This window comes from Astatotilapia calliptera, chromosome 2, assembly GCF_964374335.1.
Source record: "Astatotilapia calliptera chromosome 2, fAstCal68.1, whole genome shotgun sequence".
In the NCBI taxonomy this organism is placed as follows: domain Eukaryota; kingdom Metazoa; phylum Chordata; class Actinopteri; order Cichliformes; family Cichlidae; genus Astatotilapia; species Astatotilapia calliptera.
The window spans coordinates 30,777,996-30,795,732 of NC_137423.1; the positions used below are offsets into that span (position 1 = coordinate 30,777,996).

At 42.5% G+C, this 17,737-nt stretch overlaps 3 protein-coding genes and 2 pseudogenes across 27 annotated transcripts in view; 4 read left to right on the forward strand and 1 right to left on the reverse strand.

Moving 5' to 3' along the window:
• Positions 1 to 17,737, forward strand: part of LOC113036849 (protocadherin gamma-C5-like) — a 271,126-nt gene that overhangs the window by 133,920 nt on the left and 119,469 nt on the right. The gene's annotated exons all lie outside the window — the stretch shown is intronic.
• LOC113037267 (protocadherin gamma-A3 pseudogene) lies at positions 290 to 3,631 on the forward strand (annotated as a pseudogene). The gene has a single exon (XR_013901315.1). The product of XR_013901315.1 is annotated as a protocadherin gamma-A3 pseudogene (transcript).
• Positions 3,922 to 10,631, forward strand: LOC145420562 (uncharacterized; annotated as a pseudogene). Its single transcript, XR_013901888.1, has 4 exons — positions 3,922 to 6,348; positions 6,515 to 6,527; positions 7,388 to 9,795; positions 10,422 to 10,631. The product of XR_013901888.1 is annotated as an uncharacterized LOC145420562 (transcript).
• LOC113025243 (uncharacterized) lies at positions 11,415 to 13,505 on the reverse strand. The gene is made up of 2 exons (XM_026172780.2): positions 13,375 to 13,505; positions 11,415 to 13,301 (listed from the first exon to the last, which is right to left on the reverse strand). Exon 2 carries the CDS (start codon positions 13,116 to 13,118, stop codon positions 11,415 to 11,417), a length of 1,704 nt encoding a protein of 567 aa, XP_026028565.2. The 5' UTR covers positions 13,119 to 13,301; positions 13,375 to 13,505.
• Positions 14,135 to 16,843, forward strand: LOC145420571 (protocadherin beta-16-like). Its single transcript, XM_080289900.1, has one exon. The coding sequence runs from the start codon at positions 14,444 to 14,446 to the stop codon at positions 16,841 to 16,843; it is 2,400 nt and encodes a 799-aa protein (XP_080146026.1). The 5' UTR covers positions 14,135 to 14,443.

Genomic DNA, 17,737 nt, shown 5'->3' on the forward strand with positions numbered 1-17,737 from the left:
TTCTTTAGAGGTTTATTCTACGTTATACCACATTTCATCGCTCACATTTCTGGTAACCCATGGTGCGTTTTCAGAACCACAACTCTTGGACAGCTCAACTACTTGAAGGTTCACACTCCCCTTTTAACGTGCTGCTTAATTCACTTTGAAAAGGGGAGCAAGATCTATTGTTTTAATTTAAGTAGTTATTGTTATATTTTAAAACAACTGTCTCACTGGTATTTCTGCATAAGACTTTATTGCATTGTAGTTAAAAGACAGATGTGTGATTTCTGCTTTACATTTTTTAATCAGCAAAGTGCTTTGAAAGCACTTTTTTCCTTTTCGTGTTTGTGATATTCGTGTATTTGGACAGTAAGGGACGCTGTTGGTCAGAGAAACTAGTATTCAGCGCTGATTTGGTGGAGGCAGAGGCTTCCTTTTTCCCGTTTGCTGAGGATCGAAAATAAACGGTGGGCTTCGCATTCAGAGCTGCAGTCACAAATCCGTTAAGAGCAAGGACTTAAAAATCAAAGGATACTGGATATAACAGCCTTTGTTCTTTGTGGATCGTTTACAAAAGGATTTTGTGCAATTTTCGTTTTTTGTGTGTGCAATGGCGTTTAAAAACTCGCCTCGGTCGTGTGTAAAATGGCGTTTGAATTTCAGGTCAGTATGGCCCTTTCTGCTGTTTCTGGGCTGTCTCAGTCACATCGTGTTTGGACAAATCAGGTATACAATCCCAGAGGAGCTGAAAAGGGGCTCTCTTATTGGAAATGTAGCTCAAGATCTCGGTCTGGATGTGCAAAGGCTTCGTTCTGGCCGTGCCCGTATTGTGACCAGACAAAGCATCCAGTTCACGGAGCTGAAAACAGACAAAGGCATTTTAGTCGTGAACGAGAGGATAGACCGAGAGCAGCTTTGTGGAGACGTAACACCATGTAGCTTCAGCTTTGAGGTTATTTTAGAAAATCCCATGGATCTGCACCGAGTAACAGTAGAGATAACTGACATAAACGACAACTCTCCGACATTTAGGAAAGAAGAAATGAAATTTGAAATTAGCGAGTCTGCGACACTGGGATCGCGATTTTTATTGGCCAGCGCCGAGGACGCAGATGTGGGCAGTAATGGTCTACAAAAATACATATTAAACACAAATGACATGTTTGATCTGAAACAACACTCAAGTCCAGATGGTAGAAAATATGCTGAGATGGTGTTACAAAAACCGTTAGATAGAGAAAGTGAGCCAAAAATATCACTGAAGCTCATCGCTATAGACGGTGGAACTCCGCATAGATCTGGTACTGTAAATATAGATATTACAGTGCTGGATGCTAATGATAACCCTCCAGTGTTCAACCAGTCTCTCTACAGGGCTGCCGTTTTGGAAAATTCATTAAGAGGTACCTACATCACGACAGTGAATGCAAGCGATGCAGACATCGGGTCAAACGGTCTTGTCACATATAGATTTTCAAATATGAAAGAACAGCTGGCTGACATATTTCATTTAGATGAAGCTATGGGAACTATAACACTCGCAGGGCACCTAGATTATGAAAAAGAAAAGAAACACGAAATTATGATTGAAGCTACGGACCAAGGAGGTCTAACAGATTCGAGCAAAGTTCTAATTGAGATTATAGACGTCAATGATAACGCACCAGTAATAAATGTGATGTCATTCTCCAGTCCTGTGCCGGAAGATTCTCCCTCTGGCACCACAGTCGCAATAATAAACGTAATAGATGCAGACTCAGAACAAAATGGTCAAATTAGCTGCGCAACAGACAGCGCTCTCCCGTTTAAAGTGAAATCCACAATAACTAATTACTATGCATTAATAACAGTGTCAGCTTTTGACAGGGAACTTGAACCTGAGTATAACATAACTGTAAGGGCGAGTGACTCAGGAACGCCATCCTTGTCAAGCACAACAGTTTTACGACTGAGAATTTCTGATGTTAATGACAATGCGCCATTATTTGATAAAAACAGCTACCTTGCTTACATTACAGAAAACAATTCCCCGGGAATGTCCATATTTTCGGTCAGCGCACGAGACAGTGACTGGAATCAAAACGCTAGAATATCATATTTTCTCGAAGAAACCCAGATCAGTGGCAATCCAACCTCTTCTTATGTGTCCATTAATGCCGAAACTGGAACTATTCACGCAGTTCGTTCATTTGATTATGAACAACTTAAAGAGCTTACGTTTTTGGTCAGAGCACAGGATGGAGGCTCTCCTCCACTCAGCAGCAATGCGAGTGTAAAAATAATTATCCAGGACCAGAACGACAACCCTCCTCAGGTTCTGTACCCAGTCCAGACTGGTGGCTCTCTGGTGGCTGAAATGGTGCCTCGTTCAGCAGATGTGGGCTATCTGGTGACTAAGGTGGTGGCTGTTGATGTGGACTCTGGACAGAATGCCTGGCTCTCCTATAAACTGCAGAAAGCCACAGACAGGGCGCTGTTTGAAGTGGGCTTACAGAATGGAGAAATCAGAACTATCCGCCAAGTCACTGATAAAGATGCTGTCAAGCAAAGACTGACTGTTATAGTGGAGGACAACGGACAGCCCTCTCGTTCAGCTACAGTCATTGTTAACGTGGCGGTGGCGGACAGCTTCCCTGAAGTGCTGTCGGAGTTCACTGAGTTGACCCACGACAAGGAGTACAATGACAACCTGACTTTTTACTTAGTCTTGGCTCTGGCTGTAGTTTCCTTCCTCTTCATCACGTGTTTAGTGGTTATTATATCAGTCAAAATCTACAGGTGGAGACAGTCTCGCATCCTGTATCACTCCAACCTGCCTGTCATTCCATATTATCCACCACGTTACTCAGACACTTTGGGGACAGGGACTCTTCCACATATGTACAATTACGAGGTGTGCAGGACGACTGACTCCAGAAAAAGTGACTGTAAGTTCGACAGAGCTGGTAGTCAGAACGTGCTGATAATGGACCCCAGTTCTACAGGAACGATGCGGCGGATACAGAGTGAAAAGAGCATCCTGGATGAACCAGACTCTCCTCTAGAGGTTAGTTTTTCCTTTTCAGCGCTTTAGCTTAGTGGCACAGTAAGTTTTCGTTTTCAGCACCATGGACAGTACACTTACTTTCCCTCAGTTGACATAGTTTTTGCATTCACGTGAAGAACTTTAAAAATGATTATCCTATCTATATTCTCAAACAATATCGTGATGTTATATTTTCTATTAACATATTATCAGTATTTTGATTATAATTATTACACTGCCAAGCGAAGTGGGATACACAAATTATGCCGATGTTTTTCCACATTTTAAATGTACTAAATATTATTCATAAATATTTACAGTTTCCTCCTGTTTTTGTTCTTTTGAGGTTTGTCTACTAAATATACCGGCTTTTCCTTGTAATCACTGCTCTTCTTTAACCTTTGTATTTATTTCACTATCTCTTTAAAGTGTTTAGAAGTTTAGAGCTAATTAAAGCTTATTCTTCTAAAGTTGTTATATATCGCCTTTGGTCTCATTTGATATACAGTATGTGTCTTTATGCTACATCTGGTGCTATATATTTCTTCTGTTAATATTATTTGCAACTAATCTATAGTTGAGTTGTTCTGTTCCCGCAGTATGTTGCACAGTTGTTTTTTATGCATTTGCAGTGTATTCGCTTCTCTACTCGGTTTGGACTCTAAGGGACGCTGTTGATCAGGAAAACGCTGTGGTGTTGTTACAGACAGCCGAGAGAAAGAGGAGAGGTCTAAAACCAATCTTTATTCAGAGAGACGTTGGAGAGAGTCGCAGTGAATCTGCCTGTTTAATAGCAATCCAACCGTTTTAACAGTTAAAGGCGCATCGCCATTGAACTGGGATCCAATTTGCTTTTTTTATGTGTGACCGACTGATCTCAAGTCGTGTTTTGGATTTATTTTAGTAGCAACATGGGGATACAGCAGCAGCCATTCCGAAAACGGCTGATGTGTGAAACAACGACATGGCTTCTCTTCATCTTTGTCTTCATGATTTCCACCATCAGAGGCCAAATCCGTTATTCAGTACCAGAGGAGATGAAGGAAGGTTCTCTTATCGGTAATGTAGCACAAGACCTCGGTTTAGATCTGAGAAGGCTCCGTTCTGGCCGGGCCCGGATCGTGAGCGGAGAAACCAGTCAGTACACAGAGCTGAAGGCAGACAAAGGGATTCTAGTCGTGAAGGAGAGAATTGACCGAGAAGAGCTTTGCGGAGACGTAATGCCATGCAGTTTAAGCTTTGAAATTATTTTAGAAAATCCCATTGAACTGCACAGAGTGACAGTAGAAATATTAGACATAAACGACCATGCACCGACGTTCAAAAGTAACGTGATTAAACTAGAAATTAGTGAATCTGCTACAGTGGGTTCTCATTTTGATTTAGAAAGCGCATATGACCCCGATTCAGGAATTCACAGCTTGCAAAATTATGTTTTGTCCCCTGATAATAATTTTGTCTTAAAGCAGCTCTCTAACGCCGACGGAGTTAGATTCGCTGTAATGATTTTACAGAAGCCTTTAGACAGAGAGTTGAACCCACACCTCTCCTTAAAGCTGATTGCAGTAGACGGAGGAACTCCACGGCGATCTGGTACAGTGAACATAGAGATCACTGTTCTTGATGCCAACGATAATCCTCCTGTTTTTAATCAATCGCTATATAAAGCTACTGTAGCAGAAAATGCGCCAATAGGCACCTATATAACTACAGTGAATGCTTCAGATGCAGACAGTGGTTCAAATGGCTTGGTTTCCTACACGTTTTCTAACGTAAAGGGGAAATCCGCGGAAAAATTTGAAATTGATAGTTCCTCCGGAAAAATTACTGTTGTTGATAACATTGATTTTGAAAAAGACAAGAAGTATGAAATAAGAGTGATCGCCAAAGACCAGGGAGGACTGAGTGATGCAACCAAAGTTGTCGTTGAGGTCCTGGACATAAATGATAATGCGCCTCTTATAAGTATAATGTCATTTTCGAGCATCATTTCAGAGGATGTTTCTCCGGGTACAACTATAGCTGTTTTTAATGTTAAAGATGCAGACTCAGAAAGAAATGGTCATATAACGTGCTCAATAGATTCTAATCTCCCATTTAAAATCCAGTCTTCTTTGACCGATTATTACAATTTGCTCTCAGATGTAGCTTTTGATCGAGAAACAAAACCTGAATACAATATAACAATAACTGCAACCGATTCAGGGTCACCACCCCTTTCTACACAAACAAATTTGCATCTAAAAATTTCTGATGTGAATGATAATGCGCCGCTCTTTACCAAACCTAAATATTCGGCCTATGTCGTTGAAAATAACGTCCCGGGGGGGTCAATATTCACAGTCAGCGCACGAGATCATGATTGGAATCAAAACGCGAGAATCTCATATTTTATAGACGATGCTGAAGTCAGTGGAAGCTCAGTTTCTTCTTTTGTGTCAATAAATTCTGAAACTGGAGTGATACACGCAGTACGCTCGTTTGATTATGAACAAATTAAACAACTTAAATTCAAAGTCAAAGCGCAGGATGGAGGCTCTCCTCCACTCAGCAGCAATGCGTCTGTAATAATATTTATCCAGGACCAGAACGACAACCATCCTCAGGTTCTGTACCCAGTCCAGTCTGGTGGCTCTCTGGTGGCTGAAATGGTGCCTCGTTCAGCAGATGTGGGCTATCTGGTGACTAAAGTGGTGGCTGTTGATGTGGACTCTGGACAGAATGCTTGGCTCTCCTATAAACTGCTGAAAGCCACAGACAGGGCGCTGTTTGAAGTGGGCTTACAGAATGGAGAAATCAGAACTATCCGCCAAGTCACTGATAAAGATGCTGTCAAGCAAAGACTGACTGTTATAGTGGAGGACAACGGGCAGCCCTCTCGTTCAGCTACAGTCATTGTTAACGTGGCAGTGGCGGACAGCTTCCCTGAAGTGCTGTCGGAGTTCACTGAGTTGACCCACGACAAGGAGTACAATGACAACCTGACTTTTTACTTAGTCTTGGCTCTGGCTGTAGTTTCCTTCCTCTTCATCACGTGTTTAGTGGTTATTATATCAGTCAAAATCTACAGGTGGAGACAGTCTCGCATCCTGTATCACTCCAACCTGCCTGTCATTCCATATTATCCACCACGTTACTCAGACACTTTGGGGACAGGGACTCTTCCACATGTGTACAATTACGAGGTGTGCAGGACGACTGACTCCAGAAAGAGTGACTGTAAGTTCGGCAGAGCTGGTAGTCAGAACGTGCTGATAATGGACCCCAGTTCTACAGGAACGATGCAGCGGATACAGAGTGAAAAGAGCATCCTGGATGAACCAGACTCTCCTCTAGAGGTGAGGTCCTGAAATACTGACCATAACCTGTGTCTGTGTATTTTAATGGATTCAATTGCGTCATGGTAATTCATCAGATGTTTTCAGAAACATAAGTCGTTGACAGCTCCTTTAATTAAAAGTTAATCGTCCCATTTGAAGTGCTGCTTAATTCGTTATGGGGTAGATGTACATGGAATGTATTGCAATGCACCTGCTGCACTTAGTCCTGCATTTTATAGTCAAATCCTTGTTGCACTTTTTGCATTATAACAGTCTAAAGATTTTTGTGTATTCTTTTTTTCCGTTGATACTTTGTGTGAATCACAATAATAAGCCATTTACTTAATATTTACATAATTTTTGCTATGGACTTTAGAATGAACACTTGAAAACAATAATGTTTTAAACTAATAATTGCTCATGTGGATTTAAGTTTTAAATGTTAAACATGCTTTTTTTGTTGTCTTTCCGTTTTGTGCCAGTAAGTACCACAGAAAGCAAAATTCAGCGCACTTTGTTGGTGTTTTGCTTTATTGTCTCTCGTCCTGTTTTGATCTGTTTCGATAGCTGGCTTGCTCTCGTTTCTGTCTGGATATAAAGCAGGAAATCAAAATACCCAAATTTTTCTTCTGCAACACAAATAAGACATTTCACTGTCTTATGGACCAAGTTATTTCTTTCTAGTGTTCACATATCTAACCAAATATAGTAATCAATCGCATGAAACATGAGCCAAAAAAGAATGTCTGTGTATAATAGTTTATGTAGTTCCGTGCATCCGACTCACGGGGACGCTGATGACCAGTGTGCTGAGATTTTAGTGCATATTACAGCAGTACCTTCCCACCACCTCGTTATGTCACAGAGGAAGGAGAACATATCAGAAAGGCACAGTTTGGATGAAGATTTTATCAAAGTCGGAGACACCAGGAATCTATTCAGCATTCATTGGAGTTTTTATTGTTTCTATTTGCTGAAGTTTGTGTCTAAAATCTTTTTTTTTTTGTTTGTTTTTTGTTTTTTTGGATAACGGATTCCACATTTCTTTGTTTGGAAGGGAAACTGTCTGACTGAACAATGACACGGCAAGTCGGATTAATGTTATTTTTCTCGATTCTTTCTCTCTGCATGGTTTTTGGCCAGGTCAGCTACTCAATTCCTGAGGAAATGGCGAAAGGATCTTTGGTCGGTAACATAGCACAAGATTTAGGTTTAGATGTGAAACGACTTAAATCAGGAAGAGCTCGTATATATACAGGAGAAGGTACAGAACACGTCGAGCTCGATAAAGAAAAGGGAGTCCTTCTAATAAAAGAGCGAATAGACAGAGAAGCGCTCTGTGGGCAGACGACGCCCTGCGCTCTTGATTTTCAAATAATTTTGGAGAATCCTATGCAATTTTATAGCATCACTGTTGAGATCACTGACGTTAATGACAATTCTCCAGTTTTTAAAAACAGCAAAATGAAATTTGATGTAAGCGAGATGGCTCAAATTGGGTCGAAATTTGTTTTAGAAAAAGCTATTGATGATGACGTGGGCACTAACGGGCTTCAGGGCTATTCGCTTAGTCAAAGTGACATATTCATTCTAAATCCTTATCGGATCGGTAGCAGTAGAAATGTTGAAATGGTTTTAAAGAAGGCTCTCGATCGAGAAAAGCAGGACCGTGTGTCTTTAGTGTTGTCTGCTTTAGATGGTGGTAATCCGCAGCTTTCCGGAACCATTGAAATTATTGTGACCGTTCTGGATGCAAATGACAATGCGCCTGTTTGTTCTCAAGTAGAATATAAGACAAATGTAAAGGAGGATTCGTCTAAAGGGACTATTCTCACGACCGTGACCGCATCTGATGCCGATGAAGGTCTACATGGGCAGGTGCGATACTCAATTTCTAATGCTCCAAAGGGAGCACTAGAGTTATTCAATATAGACGAAAAAAGTGGGATGTTTACATTAGTGGGAGAACTAGATTACGAAAAATTTCGCCATTTTGAAATAGATGTGCAAGCGTCAGATGAAGGCGGTAACGCTGATGTGTGTAAAGTTCTGATTGAGGTGCTGGACACAAACGATAACCCACCAGCAATTAATATTATGTCAGCGTCTTCCACTGTAGCTGAGGATGTTAAACCGGGCACTGTTCTGACGATGATGAACGTCCAAGATCCAGATTCAAATGAAAATGGCAAAGTCCGATGCTTTTTGGATGACTATGATCACTTTAAAATTATATCAACATCAAATAATTTCTTTACATTAATAACAGACAGTGATTTAGACAGAGAGACAAAGTCTGCGTATAACATCACTGTGACCTGCTCTGATGAGGGAGTGCCCTCCCTCTCCAAGAGTGTCACTCTCACCTTACAGATCTCAGACGTTAATGATAACGCACCTGTCTTTGAGAGAAGCTCATATGAGGCCTACATTGTAGAAAACAACACACCAGGTCTCTCTATATTCACAGTCAAAGCCACAGACGCTGACTGGAACCAGAATGCCCGTGTTTCTTATATGCTGGAGGACTCCTCCGTTAACGGAGTGCCAGTCTCCTCGTATGTGTCTGTTAGTGCAGATAGTGGAGTCATCCATGCAGTGCGCTCTTTTGACTACGAGCAGATCAAAGATTTCCACTTCCGCGTAAAAGCGCAGGATGGAGGCTCTCCTCCACTCAGCAGCAACGTGACCGTGAAAATAATGATCCAGGACCAGAACGACAACCCCCCTCAGGTTCTGTACCCAGTCCAGACTGGTGGATCTCTGGTGGCTGAAATGGTGCCTCGTTCAGCAGATGTGGGCTATCTGGTGACTAAAGTGGTGGCTGTTGATGTGGACTCTGGACAGAATGCCTGGCTCTCCTATAAACTGCAGAAAGCCACAGACAGGGCGCTGTTTGAAGTGGGCTTACAGAATGGAGAAATCAGAACTATCCGCCAAGTCACTGATAAAGATGCTGTCAAACAAAGACTGACTGTTATAGTGGAGGACAACGGACAGCCCTCTCGTTCAGCTACAGTCGTTGTTAACGTGGCGGTGGCGGACAGCTTCCCTGAAGTGCTGTCGGAGTTCACTGAGTTGACCCACGACAAGGACTACAATGACAACCTGACTTTTTACTTAGTCTTGGCTCTGGCTGTAGTTTCCTTCCTCTTCATCACGTGTTTAGTGGTTATCATATCAGTCAAAATCTACAGGTGGAGACAGTCTCGCATCCTGTATCACTCCAACCTGCCTGTCATTCCATATTATCCACCACGTTACTCGGACACTTTGGGGACAGGGACTCTGCCACATGTGTACAATTACGAGGTGTGCAGGACGACTGACTCCAGAAAGAGTGACTGTAAGTTCGGCAGAGCTGGTAGTCAGAACGTGCTGATAATGGACCCCAGTGCTACAGGAACGATGCAGCGGATACAGAGTGAAAAGAGCATCCTGGATGAACCAGACTCTCCTCTAGAGGTTAGATGGCTTTAATATATTTTAAGTGTGTGTAAGATGTTTTAAATTCACTAAAAAAATCTCTTTGCTGATAATGACATTTTAGATCTCAAAGGTAGCTGCTATGTTGGATGTGTTAATGTTTTGGAGGAAGGTTGGTTCAGGGTTTCAGTAGTCGTCATCATGGGCTCATCCGATTAGAATGAAAATAAGCAGTCATTAATCTTTGCAGGTTTTGTTGTTTTATTGTATAACGGATAAAGGAAAGAAAGACACACATGGACTGCTCTCTCTAAAAAGGACAAAGTATGATTTAAGTAACTCAAAATGATACATGAACTCAGGAGACTCAAAGAGAAACTCACCTCAGCTGCCGCCCCATGTGGGAGTGAAGAAAGAGTGAGGGGTAGGTGAGTGCAGTCCTTATATAACAAGTGACAGGTGAGTGCAATTAAGGCCAAGCACCACACCCAATCAAAGGTGAGGAAGAGAAACAAGGTGCATCTGGTGAAGTGAATGTGTTGAAAGGTGAGCCTTTACAACAGCCGCCCCCATATTTCTACTGAGAAATATGTTCAAAGGATCAGAGATGCTCCTTTTCACAAAGCGGGAGCAGAGGAATCAGACATGCTACAGGTCTAATATAGGTTCAGGGGGTCGACAATGCAGGCCAGACAGTTCAGGGGGCCGACCATGTAGCCAGCGGTGGCGGCAAAGCAGGTCCAAATGCCAACCGCATGGGATGCAGCGGCAGGCCCAGACCTGCAGACCGTTGGGCAGTTTTGCAGGTGCTGGGGGCAATGTACGGGGCTTGGCAGAGGCAGGACCAGGTGATGCAGGAGCAGGCAGCGCCCTGACCACTGGCGGAATGGCAGCCACAGGTGGTGGAACTGGTGATAGTGGCACTGCCGGTGACGACATAGGTACTGCTGATGGTAGAGTATGAGGTGGCTGAATGAATTCAGAGCCATCAGCGGACACAAGGATGTGCTGGAGCGGTTCTCCTGAACCTGAACTGGAAGATGTGAATAAACATTGGGCATGCGTGGAACTGCTCTGGGGTTGGAAGTCTGTGATTGGACCTTGGAGTGTCCATCCTAAGTGGGTTTTGACTGCTGCAGGGGATCCAAATGGTCCATGTCTAACTGGTGCAATAGGCGTAATAAGGTGGGTATGATCAGAGCCTATGAGCAGTAGTGGAACTGCTTTGTTAATGAAGGTTAATGGGATACCTTGAAGATGCTTGTATCTCCGTTGAAGAGATGATACGGGGTAGGTGTGGTCTGAAAGTGCTAAGTGACTTGTAGCGAAGGCATTGTTAATTGTGTAAGTTTTCTCTGGATGTGCGATGGGAGAAATCTGGAAACTTACACAAGAACCTTGAATGGTTTCAACTTCTTGATGGACAGTTCTGAGTGATAATTTTTCAGCTTTCCCAGTTAGGTGGAGATGCTTAGCTGCAGATGTCAGAAGCATGGTACGTTGGGAGCCATCGTCAAGTATTGCATATGTTTCCAGGGTTCTTTTGCCATTACGCAGGAGCACTTTCACAACCTTTAAAAGTACAATAGGGCGATCGCTAGGTCTATCAAAGTACAGTGTCCTCACTACAGGATTAGTTTCAGTTCTAGGTCTCTGATTCACCTCACATAGGATCTGTAGATGTCTTTCCAGGTGGCACATGCTTTCCTCAGATCACACTTCGCAGCCTGATGAGTTCTAGCACAACGCCAGCACCGTTTGTTTCTCTTTATCCACTTTATTTTCTCATCCTTTGTCTTGTTAATGAACTCAGGGCACTTGCTAATGTGGTGTTTAGGTGAGCAGCAATATGCACATTTAGCCTTAGTCATTATGATGGGTTTAACTGCCTGTACAGGATCGGATGCATTTGTTCCATGTAATATTGTTGTGAGTGGAGAGGTGTACTTATGGGCAGGTCGTGGCTGGTTAAAGGATGAAACAGGACTGTCCTTTCTTGGTTGACACTTGCACTCTATTTGCAACCAGGATGAGAACAAAGGTAAGTCATACATCATATCTCCTTGTTCCCTGTAAATGTGCCGTTTGAAGCGACTGGAATGCTCTGCGGGCAACTTTTCAAGTAGGCGATCGACATGGGAGCCACAATTTAGTTCTGTCTGTCCTTGATCACCCATAGTGCTAAGCAAACCAACTAAAGCTTGCACACGAAGAGCAAAGTTATCCAGAGTCCGACCATCACCTGCTCTGATAGGAGGAAGCTCCAGTATATTCCGTAGCTCTTTCAATGCTAGCTGTCTTGGTTGCCCATAACGCTCATCAAGAGCTTTGATGGCTTGAGTGTATGGGTCAGGAGCATAGGAAAAGGAAATAGCTAACCGTTTAGCTTGGTCTACTTTCAGGTGATCAAGAAGGACATGATATTTGAAATGCTCTGTCTCATGAGGGTCAAGCAGGTTAGTAAGGGCCATTCGTAACAGCCTATACTGGATTTCATCTTCTCTGGTAAGGTCTGGGAAAGAAGGACCCTCAAGTTTATACACATGTGTTCTGGTGCTAACAGGGTGACTAGAACTAGCAGTAATGGGTACCGAAGGTTTTTGTGCATGCAAACCATCAGATGTAGCTGGTTGCTGCTTTAAAGGAGGGTGCTGCCTTGGTTCTGGAATGCAAACGAGAGGTTGAGCTGGGTCTTCATCTAGAGGAACAGCAGGTTGAACACATGAAATCTGGTGGGGACCTTGCAGTGGCGTGGCCAGGAAATTAAAAGGAGTCTCATCTGGTGTAGGAAAAACTGGTCTAGGCAAACCACTTGAAGGAACTGCAGCATCTAATATTGTTGAATTAGGGAAAGGAGGGCTAGCAGCCAGAACTGCACCAGAGTGACGGCTAACCTGGGGGGGCTGAGAGGGTGATTGACTTTTTGCTGGATCAATCACTGGGAACTGCTCATGTTGCTGATGTGTTTGGGGAATGGCTTGTAAACCGCAAACAGAGGATTTGCTTTCATCAGAGACAGTGTGAATTGAAGATCTGGAGGAACTGCGAGAATGGGGAGGAGATAACTGAATCATGAGTTGCCTAATCTCCCTCATTGTCATCAGGAGTTCCCTCATCACCTCATCTTGATTGGTGGGTAAAGGAGCAGGGGATGTCTCTGGTTGTCTTTCTGACTCTCCGACAGGATCCTGCGGCCCATGTGTGTCTTTGTCACTATGCTGGCATTCAGTTTGGCTCTCTGTCTCACATGTAGCTCTTCTAGCTCCAGGATACTGAACGTCATACTGCTGCAGGTAGGCAGGAGGTCGACTATCACGACTGGATCTTCTCAAACCTTCAGTCAATGGCTGCTTTGAATCCATGACGCTAACGCTACTCCGGCTCGGAGGACCATGTTTTGGAGGAAGGTTGGTTCAGGGTTTCAGTAGTCGTCATCATGGGCTCATCCGATTAGAATGAAAATAAGCAGTCATTAATCTTTGCAGGTTTTGTTGTTTTATTGTATAACGGATAAAGGAAAGAAAGACACACATGGACTGCTCTCTCTAAAAAGGACAAAGTATGATTTAAGTAACTCAAAATGATACATGAACTCAGGAGACTCAAAGAGAAACTCACCTCAGCTGCCGCCCCATGTGGGAGTGAAGAAAGAGTGAGGGGTAGGTGAGTGCAGTCCTTATATAACAAGTGACAGGTGAGTGCAATTAAGGCCAAGCACCACACCCAATCAAAGGTGAGGAAAAGAAACAAGGTGCATCTGGTGAAGTGAATGTGTTGAAAGGTGAGCCTTTACAACAGTTAATATACGTTTCAGTTTATGTCACATGTTATCACTGCCTTCGTGCTTAACTTCACAACAAAAAAGAACAACCCTAACAGGTCTTATAAATGACTTTTTTTTAAGGCATCTGATGGTAGTCAGTGTGCTTCAGATATCGAGTTCTTTAACTTCAGAACAACGGATAGCAACATTAGTAGTACTGCTTCCTATAGCCTCATTTCCATATGTTAAAAATTCGGTGCGGTGTCCATACTTTAAATACCAGAGTATTTTATCGTCTTCAGTTCCTATTTCTTTATTTGTTCACAATTATCAGTATTTCAGAAAACGCATTAGTTCCCTTCTCATTTTCCTTGTTCAGACAGTTGGCTGACTTGTTTTTTTCAACACTCTATTTTGATAGCTTTAATAACTCAATATCATAGTCTGTGTTACTGCCTATTTTTCCTAATATACTGTTATTGTGATACTCGAAATTAAACACAATAAATTCTCGATTGTTCTTTTTTCAAGTCCAAATGACAGTGTTAAAGATTCTGTAGGCTGATATTACTGAATTTGCACACATTTGACAGTAAGTTGTCCTGCGGATGAATTTTAGATGATATTCTGCAGTTTTATAGTGCGGACTCTTAGGGCCGCTGTTGACCAGAGTGTTGAGGACTGAGACCATGTTTGTAGCAGCACCGCCCATGTAACATCGACATTATAAAGAGGGAACACGACGCACAAAGATCGAGCGATTCTGATCAAGGAGGATAAATACTGAAGAAAGATTTTTATTTTGGAGAGATTTGCTTTCGCTGACCGGAATATACACTTAGGTTTTGACTTTGGAATACATATCTTCTGTTGTGTGGAATATAGGTTGTGAATCCACGTTGGAGTGCGAAATCTGAAAGAACAATGAAACGGCAGGTACTGCTGTTTGTCTCTCTCCTTTCCCTCGGCCCAGTCTTTGGGCAGGTCAGTTACTCGATTCCGGAGGAAATGGCAAGAGGCTCTTTAGTTGGAAATATAGCACAGGATTTAGGTTTAGAAATTAAACGTTTAATATCAGGAAAAGCCAAGATCTATAGCAGAAATAGCGACCAATTCATCGAGCTGAACAGAGAAAGAGGAGTCCTCCTCATCAAGGAGAGAATAGACAGAGAGGCACTGTGCACAGAGAAAGCGCTTTGTGCTTTGGATTTTCAGATCCTTTTGGAGAATCCGATGGAATTTTATACGGTTACAGTCCAGATCATAGATATTAATGATAATGCACCAACCTTTGAAAAAAGCGAAATGAATTTCAAAATTAGCGAATCAGCCGCAACAGGAGCAAAATTCGACCTGGAACGGGCTGTGGATCTGGATGTTGGTATTAATGATCTCCAGAAATACGAACTAAAACCAACTGAAAATTTTGGTCTAAAACTGCACAGTAACCCTGATGGACACAAAAACGTTGAGATGGTACTGCTGAAACCTTTAGACAGAGAGAAACAAGAGCAGATCTCTCTCGTGTTAACAGCTGTAGATGGAGGAGAGCCACAGATGTCTGGAACAATGCAGATTCTCATTACAGTTTTAGACGTTAATGATAATGCGCCGGTTTTTACACAGAAAACATACAAAGCTACAGTCACTGAGAATTCACCTAAAGAAACAGTCGTTGCTACTGTTACAGCGTCAGACGCTGATCAAGGCTCTAACAGTAAAATAACATATTCAATCACAAATACGTTAGACAATGTCCGGAAAATGTTTTATGTAAATGAGGAAAACGGGCAAGTTTCATTAATTGAAACCATTGACTTTGAAAAGTCAAAACGTTTTCAAATAAATCTCCGTGCTAATGACGATGGAGGACTAACAGACTCATGTAAGCTGATTGTTGATGTTCTCGATGTAAACGACAATAAACCTGAAATCAACATAATGTCCAAATCAACTGTGATTTCAGAGGACGCTAAACTCAATATGGTCGTTACGATGATTAATACTGAGGATTTAGATTCCGGAGACAACGGGAACGTGAAATGCTTTATCAGCGACAATGTACCATTCATTTTAAAATTGACAAGAAATAATTTCTTTAATTTAATAACAGACAGTGATTTAGACAGAGAGAGATCCTCTGAGTATAACATCACTGTGACCTGCTCTGATGAGGGAGTGCCCTCCCTCTCCAGCAGCGTCACTCTCACCTTACAGATCTCAGACGTTAATGATAACGCACCTGTCTTTGAGAGAAGCTCATATGAGGCCTACATTGTAGAAAACAACACGCCAGGTCTCTCTATATTTACAGTCAAAGCCTCAGACGCTGACTGGAACCAGAATGCCCGTGTTTCTTACATACTGGAGGACTCCTCCGTCAACGGAGTGCCAGTCTCCTCATATGTGTCCGTTAGTACTGATAGTGGAGTCATCCATGCAGTGCGCTCTTTTGACTACGAGCAGATCAAAGATTTCCACTTCCGCGTAAAAGCGCAGGATGGAGGCTCTCCTCCACTCAGCAGCAACGTGACCGTGAAAATAATGATCCAGGACCAGAACGACAACCCCCCTCAGGTTCTGTACCCAGTCCAGACTGGTGGATCTCTGGTGGCTGAAATGGTGCCTCGTTCAGCAGATGTGGGCTATCTGGTGACTAAAGTGGTGGCTGTTGATGTGGACTCTGGACAGAATGCCTGGCTCTCCTATAAACTGCAGAAAGCCACAGACAGGGCGCTGTTTGAAGTGGGCTTACAGAATGGAGAAATCAGAACTATCCGCCAAGTCACTGATAAAGATGCTGTCAAACAAAGACTGACTGTTATAGTGGAGGACAACGGGCAGCCCTCTCGTTCAGCTACAGTCATTGTTAACGTGGCGGTGGCAGATAGCTTCCCTGAAGTGCTATCGGAGTTCACTGAGTTGACACATGACAAGGAGTACAATGACAACCTGACTTTTTACTTGGTCCTGGCTCTGGCTGTAGTTTCCTTCCTCTTCATCACGTGTTTAGTGGTTATCATATCAGTCAAAATCTACAGGTGGAGACAGTCTCGCATCCTGTATCACTCCAACCTGCCTGTCATTCCATATTATCCACCACGTTACTCAGACACTTTGGGCACAGGGACTCTGCCACATGTGTACAATTACGAGGTGTGCAGGACGACTGACTCCAGAAAGAGTGACTGTAAGTTCGGCAGAGCTGGTAGTCAGAACGTGCTGATAATGGACCCCAGTTCTACAGGAACGATGCAGCGGATACAGAGTGAAAAGAGCATCCTGGATGAACCAGACTCTCCTCTAGAGGTTAGTCTTCCATAAACCACAATATTATAGTAATCAATATTCATGTATTAAATATGAACCTCTGTGGGGGGCTTTTTAATGTTCATTGGTGAGGGTTCGCCAACTCTTAAAAGCCCAGGTTTCGTGTATTTTGTTTTTAGTTTTCTATGTTTTACCTCTCCGTGCCTATATAATATTATGTATATAATACAAAAATCAGTCATGAGCAAGGAGGGGGGGTGATCTTTTTCCTGTTTTCTGGTGGGAGCTGTCCATATTCAGCACTACGAACAGCTCCTCTTTCCGCACTGAAAAAAATGGATTGGATTTACTTATTTTAGTAGTGGACATTGGTTGCACACCGATGTTTTGCTCTGGCAGCAACTTAAACAATTGAGTTAAATTAACAGTTCACTTTAAAACATGACTCAATTGTTTTAAAAACACCCAAGATGCTTACATAAAACGTGTCTCCTTTATTCAGTGCATTAATTACAATGACACATCAGGGCAGTTCATGGCATATAAAAAGGCGTTGACGCAATGTAGTTCAACAATTTGAAGCAGCTGAGTTTATCACGTTACTGTATTTTTTTTTCTTTTAAACGAAATTATTATTATTATCTTTATTATTGTTGTTGTTCTTCTTGTTGTTGTTGTTATGAAAGAAGCAAGCGTTGATCATTTAAAGAAATGTAATCATTTTAAAATAGAACCCACTTGTTCTCATTTTCAATCCTTCATAATATTCTGTAGTTCAGGAAGATGAACTGTTAGGGCCGCTGTTGACCATCCTTTGTTATATAGGAAAAGAAATCAGCAGTGCCATCCCCATCCTTTACAATACAGAACGAGAGAAAGACACAATGAGCAGTACAGGACACGAAGATCAGCGTATTAAGCGTCAGTTTGGACTGGAGCTGTTATTTT

Coding starts and splice junctions, on each gene's coding strand:
- LOC113025243 (XM_026172780.2), bottom strand. CDS start 13,118: ATGGATTCAAAGCAGCCATTGACTGAAGGTTTGAGAAGATCCAGTCGT.
- LOC145420571 (XM_080289900.1), top strand. CDS start 14,444: ATGAAACGGCAGGTACTGCTGTTTGTCTCTCTCCTTTCCCTCGGCCCA.